Source organism: Dipodomys ordii, unplaced genomic scaffold (assembly GCF_000151885.1).
Source record: "Dipodomys ordii isolate 6190 unplaced genomic scaffold, Dord_2.0 Scaffold19, whole genome shotgun sequence".
In the NCBI taxonomy this organism is placed as follows: domain Eukaryota; kingdom Metazoa; phylum Chordata; class Mammalia; order Rodentia; family Heteromyidae; genus Dipodomys; species Dipodomys ordii.
In genome coordinates this window covers 12,174,162-12,191,412 of record NW_012267235.1, presented here as the reverse complement: position 1 = coordinate 12,191,412, position 17,251 = coordinate 12,174,162, and the positions used below count along the sequence as shown (strand labels likewise).

General features: G+C 52.2%; 3 protein-coding genes across 3 annotated transcripts in view; 1 reads left to right on the top strand and 2 right to left on the bottom strand.

Moving 5' to 3' along the window:
- Positions 1-5,836, top strand: part of Eif5a (eukaryotic translation initiation factor 5A) — a 6,351-nt gene extending 515 nt beyond the window's left edge. The window contains exons 2-6 of the mRNA XM_013013308.1: positions 1,614-1,799; positions 4,534-4,638; positions 4,824-4,955; positions 5,039-5,112; positions 5,257-5,836. Of these exons, the coding sequence (XP_012868762.1) occupies positions 1,635-1,799; positions 4,534-4,638; positions 4,824-4,955; positions 5,039-5,101 (465 nt within the window). The 5' untranslated portion in view covers positions 1,614-1,634 and the 3' untranslated portion in view covers positions 5,102-5,112; positions 5,257-5,836. The remainder of the gene's footprint in view (positions 1-1,613; positions 1,800-4,533; positions 4,639-4,823; positions 4,956-5,038; positions 5,113-5,256) is intronic.
- A 94-nt stretch (positions 5,837-5,930) lies between these two features.
- On the bottom strand, positions 5,931-8,849 carry Gps2 (G protein pathway suppressor 2). The gene is made up of 10 exons (XM_013013307.1): positions 8,464-8,849; positions 8,064-8,173; positions 7,869-7,981; positions 7,217-7,296; positions 7,049-7,131; positions 6,738-6,891; positions 6,545-6,634; positions 6,381-6,460; positions 6,208-6,303; positions 5,931-6,082 (listed from the first exon to the last, which is right to left on the bottom strand). Exons 1-10 carry the CDS (start codon positions 8,555-8,557, stop codon positions 5,999-6,001), a joined length of 984 nt encoding a protein of 327 aa, XP_012868761.1. The 5' UTR covers positions 8,558-8,849; the 3' UTR covers positions 5,931-5,998.
- Positions 8,850-9,114: 265 nt separating this feature from the next.
- The window catches only part of Neurl4 (neuralized E3 ubiquitin protein ligase 4), a gene marked incomplete at its 5' end in the record, with an annotated part of 15,018 nt that continues 6,881 nt past the window's right edge, over positions 9,115-17,251 (bottom strand). The window contains 20 exons of the mRNA XM_013013127.1: positions 9,115-9,800; positions 10,901-11,066; positions 11,148-11,260; positions 11,613-11,757; positions 11,880-11,987; positions 12,092-12,179; positions 12,292-12,471; positions 12,811-12,969; positions 13,491-13,655; positions 13,845-14,006; positions 14,092-14,190; positions 14,279-14,503; positions 14,585-14,730; positions 15,388-15,519; positions 15,612-15,781; positions 16,065-16,143; positions 16,218-16,294; positions 16,376-16,574; positions 16,669-16,831; positions 16,954-17,039. Of these exons, the coding sequence (XP_012868581.1) occupies positions 9,596-9,800; positions 10,901-11,066; positions 11,148-11,260; positions 11,613-11,757; positions 11,880-11,987; positions 12,092-12,179; positions 12,292-12,471; positions 12,811-12,969; positions 13,491-13,655; positions 13,845-14,006; positions 14,092-14,190; positions 14,279-14,503; positions 14,585-14,730; positions 15,388-15,519; positions 15,612-15,781; positions 16,065-16,143; positions 16,218-16,294; positions 16,376-16,574; positions 16,669-16,831; positions 16,954-17,039 (2,867 nt within the window). The remainder of the gene's footprint in view (positions 9,801-10,900; positions 11,067-11,147; positions 11,261-11,612; positions 11,758-11,879; positions 11,988-12,091; positions 12,180-12,291; positions 12,472-12,810; positions 12,970-13,490; positions 13,656-13,844; positions 14,007-14,091; positions 14,191-14,278; positions 14,504-14,584; positions 14,731-15,387; positions 15,520-15,611; positions 15,782-16,064; positions 16,144-16,217; positions 16,295-16,375; positions 16,575-16,668; positions 16,832-16,953; positions 17,040-17,251) is intronic.

The following is a 17,251-nucleotide window of genomic DNA, read 5'->3' as shown; positions in this document are numbered from 1 at the left end:
GCCGCGAGGCCGCCACGCGGGAGAGGCCGCCAGGCGGCCACTCCGGGGAGAGGGCCGGGGGCCACATCGGCCCCGCTGGGACAGGGGTCCCAGGGCCGTTGAGGACCCGGCGCCGCGCGGCCACGTGAGGTGGGGGAGGGGGCTGCGCGGGGAGAGGGCATGTGGGGGGGTGCTGGTGGCCGGGAGGGGGGAGGGGAGGCGGCGTGACTCCGGCCTGGTGCAGCCTTTGGGGAGGGGGCGGCCGCGGCACCGGAAGTGGCCTCCACGGGAGGCTGGTCTCGGGGTCGAAGGCCGCATGGCCAAACGTGGACCGGGACCGCATGGAAGCGCGGAGACCCCTCCCCCCCCCGGTCCCGGCCACCGGAAGCCCCGGGCGGCCACATGGTGGGCGGGAGCCGGCAACCCTCGGCGCGAGGAGGGCAGGTCCTCGCGGACGTCCGAGAGAGCCTGGGATTTTGAGGTGCGGGAGAAGCCCGAGGCCCGGGTCGCGATTACTCTGCCGGGCCCGCTGGAGGCATATGTTAGCCTACCCAGACCTCATGGGCCCCTGGCGCTTCCCCTCCGGTCTTCGCGTGAAGTGAGGCAAGCAGCCAGGTGTAAGTGGCACTTCAGAGCTGGGGAGGCCGGAGAAATGGAGAGACCGAGGGCGACTGGATAGCCCCCCTCTCCTCTGTCCCTATCCGTAGCGTTTTTGAAAGTCTGGTGCAGAGGACTTCCCAGTGATCTGCACTATTCACCTTGTCACTGTCTTCCCCCGTTGTATGTGACTGGGAAAGAGATCCTCGATTTCAAGAGTCCCTAACTCTTAGTATAGCCTAGTATGATGTTCTACTACTCACTACTACGAACCTTTTAGTTTCATTTTATTGTCATTCACCACCCCTCACTCTCCCACTTTCTACTGACTGTACAGGCCTGGCCTGAAAAGCCGACAGGACCGGTGCATCCTGGGAAAAAGGGGAGGGCCTTCGAGGAAAGAGGCTGTTCCTGGGTTCCCTTCGGGAGCTGAGATGGTGCTGGATGGTGTGGAGGGAAATGGGCAAAGCAACTTTTACTTTTTCTTCTTGGCTGCATCTACTACTGCATGTTGCGGCGGGAATCCCCCAAAGAGGCCTTGTGGTTTTCCTGTGCCAATGATTAGCTTGTGTGTGGATGGGGGGGGGTGTAAGCCGGGTGGGGCCTTGTGCTCCAGTCTCCACCCTCCTGATTAGCCCCGCCCCTTTGCTGGCTCATAGCTGCTCACCTAATTATAGCCCTGGCCATGTGTGGGGAAGAGGGGTGGCTGGTTTCAGTGGCAAGTAACACCTGAGTCCTCCCTCCCCCTAGGAAGTAGGTCTTTCCTCATCTGTGAGATTTGGCATCTCAACTCCCTGGAGCCTTCCTTTCCCAAGCCACCACTTTAAGCTTTCATTTGGAGGGAGAAGCCAGATACTGCTCCCACAAACACATCAGCTCTAAAGTGTATATACTCCCAGTCCTTATTTAGTGCAAGAACTGTACATTTATTTTAGGTTGGGGGAAATGGAGCAATGCTTCTAAGAGAAGAATGGGATAAATTTGAATAGGATATTACCCTTCATCCTCACTAACCCCAGTTCTCTTCTTGGCTTTAGTTGGAATCGAAGCCTCTTAAAATGGCAGATGATTTGGACTTCGAGACAGGAGATGCAGGGGCCTCAGCCACCTTCCCAATGCAGTGCTCAGCATTACGTAAGAATGGCTTTGTGGTGCTCAAGGGCCGGCCATGTAAGATCGTGGAGATGTCTACTTCGAAGACTGGCAAGCATGGCCATGCCAAGGTTAGAATTTTATATCTGCAATTCTTCCCTGCACCTTTTATCATCCATAGGGCTGACAGCAAGCTCCTTAGTCTTGACCCTGACCTTTTGTTTTTTTTTTTAAGCTTTTAGTCCTTTTGTTCACATAGCCTTTATACCCATTCAGACTACACCTACTTCCCAGTCTTCAGCCTCTTCCATGGAACCCTTTTTATGTTCTCATCGTGTGTGGTGCTACTTTATTATCTTTGTGCCAGTTGCTTAAGTTCAGTTTTTAGGACCCTTTATGTTCTGGTGGTTCCTTTATTCTTGGTGCTCCTGTTTCTCTGAACCTTTGTGGGTTTTGTTTCTATTTATCCGGTTTCTTGGATCCTAACATGGAAGGCAGCATTTGCTTGGAGGCCTCCACGGTGAGGTTATGTGTTTTCATGTTTCCTGGGTGTGAACTCTGGGCCTGGGCACTTGTCTCTGCTTTTTTGTTCAAGGCTAGTCCTCTACCATTTGAGTCAGAAGTCATTTTCTGGCTTTCTGGTGCTTAATTGGATATGTGCCTCATGGACTTTCTTGTTCAGGCTGGTTTCGAGCAACAGTACTCAGATCTTAGTCTCCTGACTAGGATAGCCACCAGCCCCAGCTATCTGAGTTTTATTTTTTTGGGGGGGGGTCCAGTTGTGGGGCCTGAACTCTGGGCCTGGGCGCTGTCCTTCAGCTCTTCAGCTCAAGGCTAGCGCTCTACCACTTGAGCCAAAGTGCCACTTCCAGATTTTTTCTTTTTGCTTATGTGGTGCTGAGGAATCGAACCCAGGGCCTCAGGCATGCAAGGCAAGCACTCTACCACTGAGCCGCCTTCCCAGCCTGCTGAGTTTTTAAAGTAACTGGCAACTTTTCTCCCCAGTTAGAGCTTTCCCTTTGGAACACTATAGTCTCAAACTTGCCTGCCATTGCCTACTCTCAAGTTCCTTGAGCTTCTCTGCTAACAACTTGACATTTTGATTGAGCTTGGCACTTCAGGCTTCCCTGTATAAGTTTAACCTGGCTCTTTGTGAATTTGTGGTTTTGTTCCCTTCTGTTGACTGGCCATTGATTCTAGGTTATTTTCTAGTGTTTAGATTCTTCTTTGATTTCCTTATTTTCTTTAAATTTTCTTCTTTTTTGGGGGGGGGTCTGGTCGTGGGGCCTGAACTCTGGGCCTGGGCGCTGTCCCTCAGCTCTTCAGCTTAAGGCTAGCACGCTACCACTTGCGCCACAGCGTCACTTCCGGGTTTTTTCTTATGTGGTGCTGAGGAATCGAACACAGGGCCTCATGCATGCAAGGCAAGCGCTCTACCACTGAGCCACCTTCCCAGCTCCTGATTTCCTTATTTTCTAACTGCAGATTTTATTCTAATCTTTCATATTCCTTATTTTCTCTCAGGCCTTTTCTTTCTACTCCTCTTGTTTTCTAAGTCTTTAGCCCTTTGTGTGAGTGTCCAGAAAAACATAACTCCTAGACTGCTGGCGTTTTTGTCAGTGCTTTTTTTTTTTTTTTTGGATTGGTCATGGGGCTTGAACTCTGGGCCTGCATGCTGGCCCTCAGCTCTTCAACTCAAGGCAAGTGTTCTACCACTTGAGCCACAGCACCAATTCTGGTTTTCTGGTGAATAATTGGGAGATAAGAGTCTCATGGAGGGCTGGGAAGGTGGCTCTGTGGTAGAGTGCTTACCTTGCCTGTGTGAGGCCATGGGTTGGGATTCCTCAGCACCACATAAGCAGGAAAAGTTGGAAGTAGCTCTGTGGCTTAAGTGGTAGAGCACTACCCTTGAGTTGAAGAGATGAGGGACAGTGCCCAGGCCCAGAGTTCAGGTCCCATTACCAACCAAAAAAAAACAAGTGTCTCATGGACTTTGCTGCCCAGGCTGGCTCAAAGCGTAATCCTCAGCTCTCAGCCTCCTGAGTAGCTAGGATTACAGGTGTGAGCCACCTGCATCTGGCAGTTAGTGTTTTTTTGTTTTTGTTTTTTTTAATGTAATAACTCAAGGTACTGGACTTCCCCAAGTCTGCTCTTCCACTTTTCCCGGGCTATCAGCCCAAATCTCATTAGTGGCTTTTCTTTCTTTCTTTTTTTTTTTTTTTTCAGTTGTGGGGCCTGAACTCTGGGCCTGGGCGCTGTCCCTCAGCTCTTCAGCTCAAGACTAGTGCTCTACCATTTGAGCCACAGCACCACTTCCTGCTTTTTCTGCTTATGTGGTGCTAAGGAATTGAATCCAGGGCCTCCTCATGCATGCAAGGCAAGCACTCTACTACTGAGCCACCTTTCCAGCCCCTCATTAGTGGCTTTTAATCTCAGGGTCTTTTTTTGTTTGTTTTAATGTTTCTTTGCTGAATTGACTGGTTTATTTACTTCCAACTCCCCTAATCTTTGTTCTAATAAGGTGGTAGACTTATTCTATCAGACAACAACAACATGAACTTTTTTTTTCTGTCAGTCATGGGGCTTGCACTCTGGGTCTGGGCACTGTCCCTCAGCTCTTCAGCTCAAGGCTAGCGCTCTACAGACACTTGAGCTACAGCACCACTTCCTGTTTTCTAGTGGTTTATCGGAGATAAGAGTCTCACAGACTTTCCTGCCTGGGCTGGCTTTGAACTGTGATCCTCAGATCTCAGCCTCCTGAGTAGCTAGGATTACAGGCATGAGCCACTGGCGCCCAGCTACAACATGAACTTTTATCTTCTCTGTACTAGAGTTGGTTGAATTTCTCTTTATGAATACACACAGGTCCATCTGGTTGGTATTGACATCTTCACTGGGAAGAAATATGAAGATATCTGCCCGTCAACTCATAATATGGATGTCCCCAACATCAAAAGGAATGACTTCCAGGTATGTAGGTTTATAAGATGGTAATGGGTAATGGTTTAGGGGAGGGACTTACGTGGATTGCTGAGAAGTTGTGAGAGGGGAGAAATGGCATAAGATACTGGTTGTAGTTAGTTGGCACTCCAGTTTACCAGATATTGTCAGGCTACATAGGTCTGCCTTCAACTTGGCTCCCTATCTGTCCTCAGCTTATTGGCATCCAGGATGGGTATCTATCACTGCTCCAGGACAGTGGGGAGGTGCGAGAGGACCTTCGTCTGCCCGAGGGTGACCTTGGCAAGGAGATTGAGCAGAAGTATGACTGTGGAGAAGAGATCCTGGTAGGTTGCCCCTTCCCCCCATTGTATGCTTTATGGGCTTCAAATTATGAGTTGTAGTATCTCTAGACTTCTTTCTCTCGCAGATCACGGTGCTGTCTGCCATGACAGAGGAGGCAGCTGTTGCAATCAAGGCCATGGCAAAATAACTGGCTCCCAGGTTAGCAACATTCCTCACATTTATACATTTATCCTGTTAAAACATTACTGGGCTGGCTTTCTAACCTTAACTTAGTCCTGTTCTCCCTACCCTTGTGTTTAAGTTATTACCATGTTTTAATATGGTTTTTTCTTTTTTACTTAGGATGGTGGTGGTGGCAGCAGTGATCCTTGAGCCTGCAGAGGCCCCTCCCCCAGCCTGGCCCTGCTCTGGTGGGGCCCTTGGCCGGATTCCTCCTATACAATTTATTTGATGTTTTATTTTGATTTACCCATCCCCTCAAACTGTCGGGGAACCCCTGCCCTTCACCTAGCTCCCTTGGCCAGGAGCGAGGGAGCCATGGCTTTGGAGAAGCTGCCTTCCTCTTCTCCCCTCGCACTACAGCCCTGGTGGGGGAAAGGGGTGGGTGCTGCTTGTGGTTTCATTTTGGGGTTTTGTTTTTTTTTTTAATTGGAATCAGAAGCTGTGGATTCTGGCAAATAATCCTTTTGCCCTCCCCACCCTGTCCCTGGTCTGGTCCCATTCTCCATAGCCCTTTGCCCCAAGCACCACAGATTGGGGACCAGTCCCCTCCCCTGTCTGTGTCTCCCAAACCCCTTTGTACGGGGGAGGGAAAGAGAGGGGAGGGGATTTTGCCCCCATGGGCTTCACCCTTTCCTGTGGGCTCTCTCCCCGACACATTTGTTAAAATCGAACCTGAATAAAACTACAAGTTTAATATGAAGCCCCCAACTCAGTTCCTTATTTGAGTTAAAATGTGTATTGACTGAGCCTTGGGAAGCAAAAAAAGAAACAGCAGCAGCCAGGGACAGTGGGAGATGCATTTTATTGGCCTGGGGGAGACTCTTGCCCATGGGGAATGGGAAGGGTAGGTTGAAGGCACACTTCACTTGTGGTAAAACCGAGGATTCTGGCTGTGTTGGATGAAGGGTAGCCGAGGCCCAGCTTGGCTGGTAGTGGCAAAGCCTGACTGATGAAAGAAGGGCTCTGTCAGTGGGTAGACTGGCCTTTTACTTCACACACTAAGAAGTGACAACTCATAGGAGCCACCAGTTCCTATTTCCCTGGTAGTATGAGACTAATTACTATCCTTACCTTTCCTGCTGGTTGCATCTGCACAGGGAGCTGAGGGGAGGCAAGGAGTCCAGGGGCTGGATGCAGAGCCTGGGGATGCATGGGGCGCAGGGAAGACTGCAGAAGACAGTGATAACCTGAAGCATACTGGGCCTACCCCTCCCCACCCCCACTCCCAAGGCTTCAGTACTCACTGAATCAGAGAAGCCAGTCTGCTGGTTAGCATGTTCTATCTGCTTCTGCAAGGACAGAGCACCACCAGGCTGGAGGAACCCTATATAGGAAGAAGGGATTATGAAGTGAGTATACAATGAAGATGGACCCATGGAGCCAGGCCTCCTGCCCAGGATGTTATCACCTGTCTGGGTGGGCTGAAAGTGGCCGTGCACTGCATAGGGCTGTGGCTGTGGCTGTGATAGGTACTGCACTGCAGGAAATGCTGAAGGTGCTGAGAAAGGCAAGAGACACAGCCATTAGAACTTCCTTTCACTCCTAACATTCTTTTCCTCTGGGCTCTAAGGAAAGATCCACTCCATCTTCCCAACACTCACCTCTAAGCTGCTGACTAGGACTATAGGTTGGCTGTGTGGGTCCATAGTGAGGAGGGGGCTGAGCTGTCCCATAGGCACCACCTGGGCTTCCCTGGAATTGTCCATGCTCTGGGGTCCCTGTGAAAGCAGCTGCTGAGCCCACGTAGTGCCGAGTCTAGAAGGAAGGATGAAAACTCAGTGGTAACTTGAAATTGTGTTCTATCTTTTCACTTTCCTCGTATCCAATGCATGCATGCTTGGTATGTTTGAATGATGGTGGCCACTATGCCAGGGAGAAAAGTAGAGAAAAGCAACTAGGTCTACACATTTACCGTAAGCACTTGAGGTCCAAACATCTGTTTAGCTCTGTCAGCTGCCATGAGGGTGCCTGGGCGATTGTGTCCACCAGGGCTTCCTAGAGAAGGAGAGACTTCATGATGCTGAAATGGGAGGCTGCAACCTCCAGGAGGGCCTCTTGTGTCAGGTGTTTAATTCCTCACCCTGCATGCTGAGGAGGTGAGTTCCTGTGTGAACTGTCAGGCTCTGCTGATAAGCAGCTGATGTCAGAGTGGTCAGGTCACTACAGTGAAAGAAAAGCAGGTCAAAGTCAAGGACATGCAGCCCTTCCTGTTCTTACATTTTTTTATTTTGGTGCCAGTCCTGTAACTTGAACTTAAGGCCTTGGCACTGTCCCTAAACTTTTTCACTCAAGGCTGGTGCTCTACCACTGGAACCACAGCTCTGGACTCTTGTTGGTTAACTGAAGAGTCTCATACTTGTATGCCTGAGGTGGCTTCGAACCATAATCTTCAGATCTCAGGCTCCTGAGTAGCTACAATTACAGGCATGAGCCACCAGCACCTGGCTGGCTAGACACTTATTTTTTGTTGGTTGTGGGGCTTGGGCTCTGGGCCTGGGCACTGTCCAGCTCAAGAAAAGCCCTCACCACTTGAGCCACAATGCCACTTCAGATTTTCTGATGGCTATTGAAGATAAGGATCTCAGATTTTCCTAGCAGGGCTGGCTTTGAACTGGGATCCTCCGATCTCAGCCTCCTGAGTAGCTAGGGTTACAGGTGTGAGCCACAAGTGCCCGGTGACACTAATTCTTGATTCCACTCTGCCTTCACATTTACATTTCACTAAGTATCACCTTTGCTCCTTCCGCCTCCGTTTCTCTTCCTCATGCAAAACTTTCTTGAGCTGAAGGAAAAGCTGGTGCTTCTCTTCCTGGAGGGCCAAAAGCTTCTCCTGCAACTTCAGAATCTGGAAAAGGAGGGAAGATGGGATAGAGGTAGGAAGAGCCAAGGAAAAAGCCAGAGGCTTGGAGACATCAGGGCCTGCATACTTGTTCCTTGGTCTCTTCTAGTGACATTCTCTCTTCCATCTCTTTTTTCTTTCTTCTCTCCTGTTCTTCTTTCATCTTCTGTTCCATCATTTTGTCCACCTCTTCCTCTTCTGGAGAATTAGTATGAAGGGGGAAGTGGCAGAGTGGTGAAAATAATATGAATGTTAGACTGACAAAGTTTCCTCACTGATGTGGGCACTAGCTAGGCCATACCTCTCTATTCCCAACCATGCAGTAGGGAAAGAGGCTTTTAAGGTGCTCTCCAAGGTCCTTCCCAGCCCAGACCTCAACCCGGCGGCACCATTCCCTCCCTGCCTCCTCCGTCCTTGCCCAGCAGACGCATAGATAGTGTAGCCGCCATGGTCGGTGTGCCCGACCTCCCACTCTGGCCCGGGCTCACCCTGCCGCTTGCGCTCCCGCTCCATCATGATGTGCCGGTGCAGGGCCCTGGCCATGGCGTTGGAAAGCTTGGGGCGCTCCAGGAGCGCAGGCATGGTGCTGCCGGGAGCGCTCGGGCCGCAGGCGCCCGGCTCTGTCACTGACTGCTAGAGCTTGGCTGGGGCCTGCTGGGAAGCAGATACTCAGGAAGAACGCACTCGCCCCAGGCGGAAGCTCTTCGGCGCGGCCCGCTCGCCACTCGGGTCACGTGCTCCGAGCGCCCGCGCCCGTCTGGGCCACCGTTCCCGCCCCGGCGCGCGCTGGCCGCGCGGGGGTCCTTGGCTTGGCGCCCACACCCCTCCGCGCTGCCTGGGCACCAGCTCCACCCTACCCGCCTTCTCGGCTCTCTTCGCGACCTCAGGGGCGCCTGGTTCTCTACGTCACTTCCGGATGCCGGACCGACTCCTTCCGGAGTCACAGCGGGGAACAAGCCTCGCCGGTTGGGCGACAAGGAACCCGGAAGCGCGGCAGGACGGAGGCCGCACCTCCAAGCCCCGGGCTGGGGGTCCCGCTCGGGCGGCGAGGTAGCCGGCCTCGGAGCTCTTTACTTGGAGATCGCGGGCGCTGAGTGGCGCGCCAGACAGAGGCGGAGGCAGATACTCTGAGAGCGTTTATTGGCTCCTTAGAAATCAAGAGTCAGTATCAACTGTACAGAGCCCGCGTCTTCCTTGGGCCCGCCCTTCCGTCCCCACTCCCACCCCATTGCCCGGGGGAAAAAGCAGCTTCGCGTGGGCACAGGGAGAGACCCCTTTGGAATTCACAGTAACCAGAAACAAAAAAACGGAAATAAATTAAGTGATATGGGGAGGGGAGTAATAGGGAGTCATGTTCCCCAAGTCAGTGCATGAAGGGGATCCAGGGCCTGGTGCTGGGCTCCCCATGAACTCATTCTCCAGCAGAGGAAGTGTGCTGGGCCCTGGCCGTGGAAATGTGCCCCACTTCCCATGTGAATCTGAGAGCTTGCCTAGTGCTCCCATGTCTGCCAGGACAGCACCTGTGCATGCCATGAGTCACTGGAATGAGGTGGAGGCAGTCTTCACTCAAGAGTCCAGGGCCTAGGCCCAGCTGTGCTTGTAGTAGTGGCGTTTCACCCCTCATTCCACCCGTACCAGCAGGGCATAGAGGAGTGTGGCCCCCTTTTCCTTTGTGACCCATTCAAGTTCGGCCGGGCTAAAGTGTGGGTCCGGGGGTTCTCGGAGTGCAGCAGAAGGAGGGCCAGGGGTGTAGGAGCCAGGGCGCACACACACCTGGAACGCCACCTGGGCCTGATGCGTCCGCTGGGATTTGGGGTCCCGGAATCTGTCAGATATGAAGTAGAAATAATTCAAACCCAAGCACTACCAAAAAACCCCAAAACAAATGAACTAGGGGATTGAGGTCTCCTAGTTCCCTTCTTCTCCTAGCTAATCCCTCTCACCACAGAATTGGTTGTTCCTAAGAAATACTGCTTAAGGGATTCAGCTCCAGCTGTACTGTTGGAAACCCTCTTCCTTCTCAAAGTTTGCTTAACTAACTCCACCACCCTCATGCCTTCACTCAAACCTCACCTATGCCCACCCTGACACCCTGTTTAATAAAGTATAACCACCCCAAATGGTATTCTCATCCACTTCACCTGTCTTTGTTTCCATACTGTTAACTTACCACCTTAAAAAATACTAAAGAGGGCCAGGCACCAGTGGCTCATATCTGTAATCCTCGCTACTCAGGAGGCTGAGATCTGAGGATCGTGGTTCAAAGCCAGCTTGGGCAGAAAAAGTGCATGAGACTCTTATCTCCAATAAACCACTCAGAAAATGAAGTGGCGCTGTGGCTCAAGTGGTAATGCTTGCCTTGAGCTAAAGAGCGGAGGGACAGTGCCCAGGCCCAGAGTTCAAGCCCCACGACTGACCAAAAAAAAGAAAAAAAAGACTTCATTATATGCTATATACATTCTGGAGAAGCCAGGTGCTAGTGGCTCATGGCTGACACCTGTAATCCTACCTACTCAGGAGGCTGAGATATAAGGATTGAGGTTTGAAGCCAGTTGAGGCAAAAAAGTCTGTGAGACTATTTCCAGTTAATGAACAAAAAGCCAGAAGTGGAGCTGTGGTTGAGCTCCAGCCTTGAGTGAAAAAGCTGAACAAAAGCTTAGCTCTTAGGGCCTAAGTTCAGTTCTCAGTACAGACACATGCACAAAAAGACCAAAACCAAACAAACAAAAAAACTAAAGAGAATACATAAATTTCACAAGAGCAACACTCTTGTTTTCTTTTACTAAGCATGTGGTGACTTCAATGAATAAATGAAGAGAGGGCTTAGCTGGAAAAGCAGCAACTAGTAAACTAGGGTGGGAAGAGATGGGGTGGCAAATCATAAGGACCCAAGGGGCCATGAGTTCCCCCAGCCATTGTACTCACTGCACTTTGGAGGCCAGGGGCTCGGCCCCAGCATATTGAAGGGAGGGAGAGAGCAGCACTGGAGGGGGTTGCTCCTCCCGGGGAGGTGCACAGTTCTCACCAGGCTCCTCAAACCCCACTCCCGGCTCTCCCTTCAAGGGCCGGCAGCTCAGGATGGAGGCACTTCCTGTGAGGACAAATGGGGTCAGCACAGTTCTCCTAGGACTCCCAAGACCAGCCTGTCCCACCCCTGCCTGCTCCACAGTACCTGCTCCCAGTTCCCCCCGGTCCAGCACCCTCCGTACAGCTGCCACATTGCTCCCATGATATGCCATGTGCCACTTTTTGGTTAGTGTCCCAGCTTCCAGGCGGGGATTCACTCTAGGATAGGACAGACAGGACAAAGGTCAGTGGGTCCCCAAGATCATCCTCAACACATAAAGTTCTTTTTTAGCCAGCTCTGGGGCTTGAACTCAGGGCCTGGGCACTGTCCCTGAGCTGCTTTTGCTCAAAGCTAGCGATCACTTGAGCCACAGCGCCACTTCTGGCTTTTTGTTTATGTGGTACCGAGGAATCAAACTCAGGGCTTCACGCATGCTTGGCAAATACTCTACTACTAAGCCACTTTCTCAGCCCCATTCTATCATTTTTTTGTGTGTACCTCCTCTTGGGACTCTTCTGCAAGATGGCAAAAAAGCAGCAGGGAAAATGCATGAGTCTGGTCCAAATGTACCTGAGGTTGAACCTGCACCAGCCAAAGGGCAGGGCATATTCTCGTGGGGGCTCCCCTCTGCGCCTGTGGGCCTCATCTCCTCGAAGCTTCCGGCAAGATTCACAGTAGCACAGGCTACGCTTCGGTGGAGGCATGAAATAATCCTCTGTGGGAAAGTGACAAGCTTAGTTTCAACCACACTGCTGCCCTCCAAGCCAGCCTCCAGGACTGGCTATGGCCATAGTCTAGCCATGGGAATGTGGTGGTTTCTAGGAGACCAGAACTCACCAGGAAGCAGCAGCAGTTCTTGGAAGCGGGAGCAAAGGGCATGGTACTCACAGCTCTTTAGAGGGCTAGCAGTGGGTGGTGGACCCCAGCACACACTCTCCTTGATACCTGAGGGAACAGAGGTCTCAGTAGGCAGGGCTAGAAGGACCAGAGTTGGGGAGGGGGAAGGGAGGAAGGGCAGGATCATGGTCCCTTTAGGCGGGTGTATGTACCATCCACCATGTCAGCTTTCTCCATGTCCCCTTGGGTTCCAGCACTTTTCCCATTGGCAGCCCCTGGCTCAGGACTCACAATTGTCACCTGCAGGGCACAGAGGTGGTCAGCCAGAGCTTCTTCAACACCCCAGGGCCTGCTGATTTCCTCTGTGGACTACATACACACTTCCTAGTTTCCCCATTCCAGTGCTACTAACCTGCTCACACTGCCCATAGAGGTCCACAAGTGCATGGCAGGGCTGGGGCACGTCAGGTACAGCTACCCCCTGGTCCACCCCATTGACATGGAGATGCAGGCCCCCAGAGCTGTCTAGCCGCAGTCCCAGGATGGTGCCTTCAGGACACGTATCCAGATTTGGCCCAAACTTCTCACAGATCTGGGAAGAGAGAACCACTGTCTTCCAGACATCAGATTCACTCCTCCAGCAGCCATCCAGCTCCTCACTGCTTCTGGGTGGAATCAATCTCTGGGCTTTCCTCCACCCTTACCCACCTGCAATTTAATTACGTAGAGTCCCCTCTCTTAGCCCCAACTATAACATTCTCAACAGCAGTGGCACAAGAGTAAGGAACAGGCCTAAAGTGATCACGTAAACAACACATGCTCAGCCACACACACAGCTGCCCCCTTCAGACCTGAGGTACTACCCCCAGGGCTGTGGGTTTCCTTTGCTATTGGAGGCATGGCTCACTCCACTCTTTGGCTCCCTCCTCACCTTGAGACCATTGTGGAAAACACCTCGGCCGCGCAACAGCCAGGCTGCCCGTTTGAGGGCACAGGCAGAGGCAGGGAAATTGAGCCTCTCTGGTGGGCAGGTGATGACTCCCAGTACAAGGGAAGATGTCCACTGTCGGTTCAAGAAGTCTATCCGCACCTGAAAGAAAAGAAACTAATCTATAACCATGGCCTCCTGGGTAGAGGCCACTCGCCTAGCCTTTCAGCCAGAGGCAGGGAGGGCCTGGATGATACTTAGTAGACCTAGACCAGAAAGCACAAACTCAAGGGTTGTGTGTGTGTGTGTGTGTGTGTGTGATCTCAATCTCCTAGGGTTTCGTGTGTGTGTGTGTGTGATCTCAATCTCCTAAGAAGCTATTACTACAGGCATGAGTCAATGGTACCTGGCCCTCATTTTTCCCCTCCTTTGCTGGAAATTGAACTCAAGACTTGGGACATGCTAATACTCTACCACTGAGCCATAATTCCCATGTAATCCTTCTGTAAGCCTTCATTTACTATCACCTGTGTTACTATCTATAACCTTGTTCCTAGAGGCTTCTGTCACTGGGCTAAGTTGAGATATTTTTCAGTTTGCAGGAGAAAGTTCCCCTATGGGGAGTTTGCTCCTGGGTCACACTAGAGCAAGAAGAGCTGGGAAGAAAGAGGCATAGTACATACCTGCACCAGGAGCTGGGGCACCAGGGGCTGGCTGATGACAACAATGCCCTGATTGTAGCTGGCCACCCGCGTGGCTGTGCAGTTCCCATTGGACAAAAGGATATTCTTCCCATGGTTCTCCAGGAACTCAAGGGCTGTGGGTATAATACCCACTTGGTTCTGGTCCTGGCAAGGAAGAGACTGAACTGCCCCAGGGACCAATGGCAGGCCTGACCCACCCTCCCCACTAGAATGTACACAAAGCTCAAGTATGAGCTTCTGCTGAGCCACTGGAGAACCTAGGAAAGTCTGGCTCACCAGCAGCCCACCAACTGCTTATCCCCAGGCCCAGTAGGCCCTGCCACAGTCTCTTACTCCTAAGCCACGTTCCTCGCCCTCATCATCATCCTCGCCTTCACTGCCGGTGTCCGAGCTGGGGGAGGGAGGCTGAGTACTTTCTGGCTCTTCTATTCTCGAGGAACTGACAATGGACACACTACGTACTGGCCCATACAGATCCAACACAGCCCATACATTCTGGGGACAGACATAAGACCCAGGAAGTCAGAGATCAACACAAGACTCTCACCCATTCTTAGAACCCAAGGAAGCTGAGGTCTACCTTGGCAATGCCAGAAGCTGCAGGTCCCATATCCTCTCCATCCACCAGGATGTGCATGGTGTCATCTGTTCCCCGACGAATGCCCACCCGGCTTCCCACCTGGGAAGAACAGGGACAGATGCTGAGTCTTCTTGGACTCTCTCGTTCCCACCCTCCTACCCTGCGGTCCTGGCATCAGCTGCTTCACCCCCAGCCTCTCTAGATTCCGGCCATAGTTCATCCTCTGGAGCTGTCCATCACGCCTCACTTCACAGCTGGACACCATCCAGGTGGTCTTAGTCCGGAGCTCTGGCAGGGAAGGAGGCAGCCCTGGGCCACCACCTGCTCCAGGTCCCATCTCTCCTGGTGCTAGTGTGGTCAGCCCCAGCCGGAGGGAACCTGCCCACTTTTCATCCAGCTCTTCCACTTTCACCTGTGGGACAGAAAACATTAGCTGACCTTCTTTGAAAGGCCATCAGGCTCCCCCTCCCCTGGTCGCAACCCTGCAGCCCACCTCAAACACTTCATCAGCTTTGAGCTCCTTGGTGCTAAAAACAAGGCCATGTGCATAGCCAGCCACACGCACTGCTCTTGTGCCATCCTCCTCCAGAGTGACATTCTTGCCACACGTACTGTGGAATCGGTGAGCCACACCAGCCACTGTGGATAGATAGATGGCCAGGGAAAGAAGGGGGATTAGGGCAGTTAGCTTCAGATAAGATGTGGAGCAAAACTTTTAGATGAAACTGGATGTAGACATTAAGATCTCAGGTGCTATTATTCATCAAAACCTGCTGACAAGCACTAGGCAAAATGGCCTAGCCCCAAATAGCCTATAAATGCAGCAACTTGGGAGATAGAAATCAGGAGAGTTTCAGTTCCAAGCCAACCTGGGCAAAAAGTTAGCAAGATCCCCTATCAACCAAAAAAGGCAGGCATGGTGGCACACAGCTGTGATCTCAGCTACATAGAAAACAGAGGTGGGAGAATCACTGTCCCAGGCCAGCCCCAGTTTCTGGCAAAAAAAAAAGCATGAGACCCTATCTAAAGCAAAAAAGGGCTAGGCATGCAGCTCAAGTGACAGACTGCCAGCCTAGTAAGCTGAAGGGGCCCTGCATTCAAATCCTATTATCACCAAAAGAAAACACCATTCATCATAACAGGATATCTGTACATAGCATTCTGGCTTCTGGGTGATAAGGAAGCAACCAGGCTCTGGGCCCCAGGTCAGTCCCCTATTTCTGGACTGCCTACCATCAAGCTCTATTCCCTCCCTCCCATAGCCTGTAGCATGTTCTCTTATGCCCACATAGGTACCAGGGGAGTGCAGGGGGAATGACTTCTCAGTGGCAGTGTTGCTGGTTGCCAAGCTGTTATCCATGGGGCCAGTAGCATTGGTGATGGACACTTGAACACACTGGCCATAGAGATCCACCACTGCATACACCTCTGTGTAGAGAAGAAAGGCCATCAGAAGCCTGAGGGTCCAGGCAGCTTGAACTAAGGGGGCAGGCTGGAAGCCACAGAGTAGTCACCTTTACCCGGAGGCAAGCCTGAGCAGGCAGCGCCTTGGTCCTGGCCATTGATGAAGTAGTGCAAATCCCCCTTGGCAGTTCGCATCATGCCAATGCGGGCACCTGTGCCCAGTGCATCCAGGTCGCACCCATAGTTATTGCGCATGGTGTTACCATCTTGCATGATGGCTGTGCCACTGTGGGGAGAACAGAAAGGGTGAGTGAGCTTCATATACTCATTCCCTCCCTGCTCTCCTCAGTATGTCTGTCAGAACCATGTGTGTATATATTTCTTGATCTTAGTCTGAAGTCTAATCATGTCCCTTTGCCCCTGGGAAAAGCAAGAATCCCTAGCTTTCCAGAACTGAACAGAAGAGGCAGCCATATCCCCTAGATTTATTTCAGGCCTAAATCCCGCTTCCCTGATCCCAGTTCAACCCAGTCCCACACCAAGCTGACCCCTGAAGCAGGCAGCCTAACCTCAGCATCCACGTATCATAGTCAATGTCTGTCATGGTGTTGGGGAATTCCAGGTCTTCGGGCCGAATTGCAGTTACTCCTGGGAGAAGGGAGTGGAAGTCAGAGCTGACCCTGGAGGCCATAGGCATCCAGTATCCCCGAGTCTCCACTCACCAGCCTCAATGGAGCCAGACCAGCGGTCCACCATCTTTTGAATGACAATTTCAAACAGCTCTCCATCCCTCAGGGCCCTGCCAGGGAGATTAGGGATCACTGAGGCCGTGATTATGTGGGCAACAGGATAGCAGAGACATCAAAGTCCAGAGACTGACCGGTTGGAAATGACAATGGCATCATTGAACTCGCTACGGCAGTTGTGGCGGAGTGCAGTGCGGCCCCCGTTAGTGATGACTGCATTACTGCCATGCAACTGGTGGAAGCGCAGGTCAGAGGCCCCTGCCCCTGAGGAGGGGGAGCTTGGAGACACCTGATTATTCCCCTCAGAGAGTGGCTCGGGGACCGGAGGCACCTCTGTAAAAGTGGACATCACCCACTAAGTTTTCAGGTGCCTGAAAAGCTTCCCAAAGCCACCCTAACCCATGCCCCAGCCCTGCCCGGCCCTCACCCAAGTCGTCCACAATGGTGGCCTGGGCCGCTTGGCCATAGAGATCAACGACAGCATAGACACCCGGGGGTACATTCCAGGCAGCAGGACCCTGTGTCATTCCATTGACAAAGAAGTGTAGAGTCCCGTCCTCCCGCCGCACCACGCCTACCGTGTCCCCTGCCTTGGAAGAAGTGGGGCTGGAGTGAGGAGTCAGGCAGAGTTCCTACCTGGGATGGTTCTGTATCCACCCCGCCTCTCTGGCTGCCCCACTACTTTGCCCAGGCAGTGTGCCTACTCTCCCACCTTGAGGCGATCCAAGTTGTGCCCATATTCATCCAGGATGGTTGTCCCATTGTGCATCACCCCATTCCCAGTCATCATCCAGGTCCCTATGTGGGCAGGAGTGGCAGAGGAGATAAGGGAGAAAGCAGTTAACACCACATCCTACTCCTGTCTTTCCTTTGAGGTTTGGCTTTCTTCTTAGTGGGATGAAATAATTTCAGTTCCCCAGACAGCCCATTGGATGAGTTGTCACAAGTATAATAAGAAAGAGGCTAGAAACTGGAAGGTGGGGGCTGGGAAGGTGGCTCAGTGGTAGAGC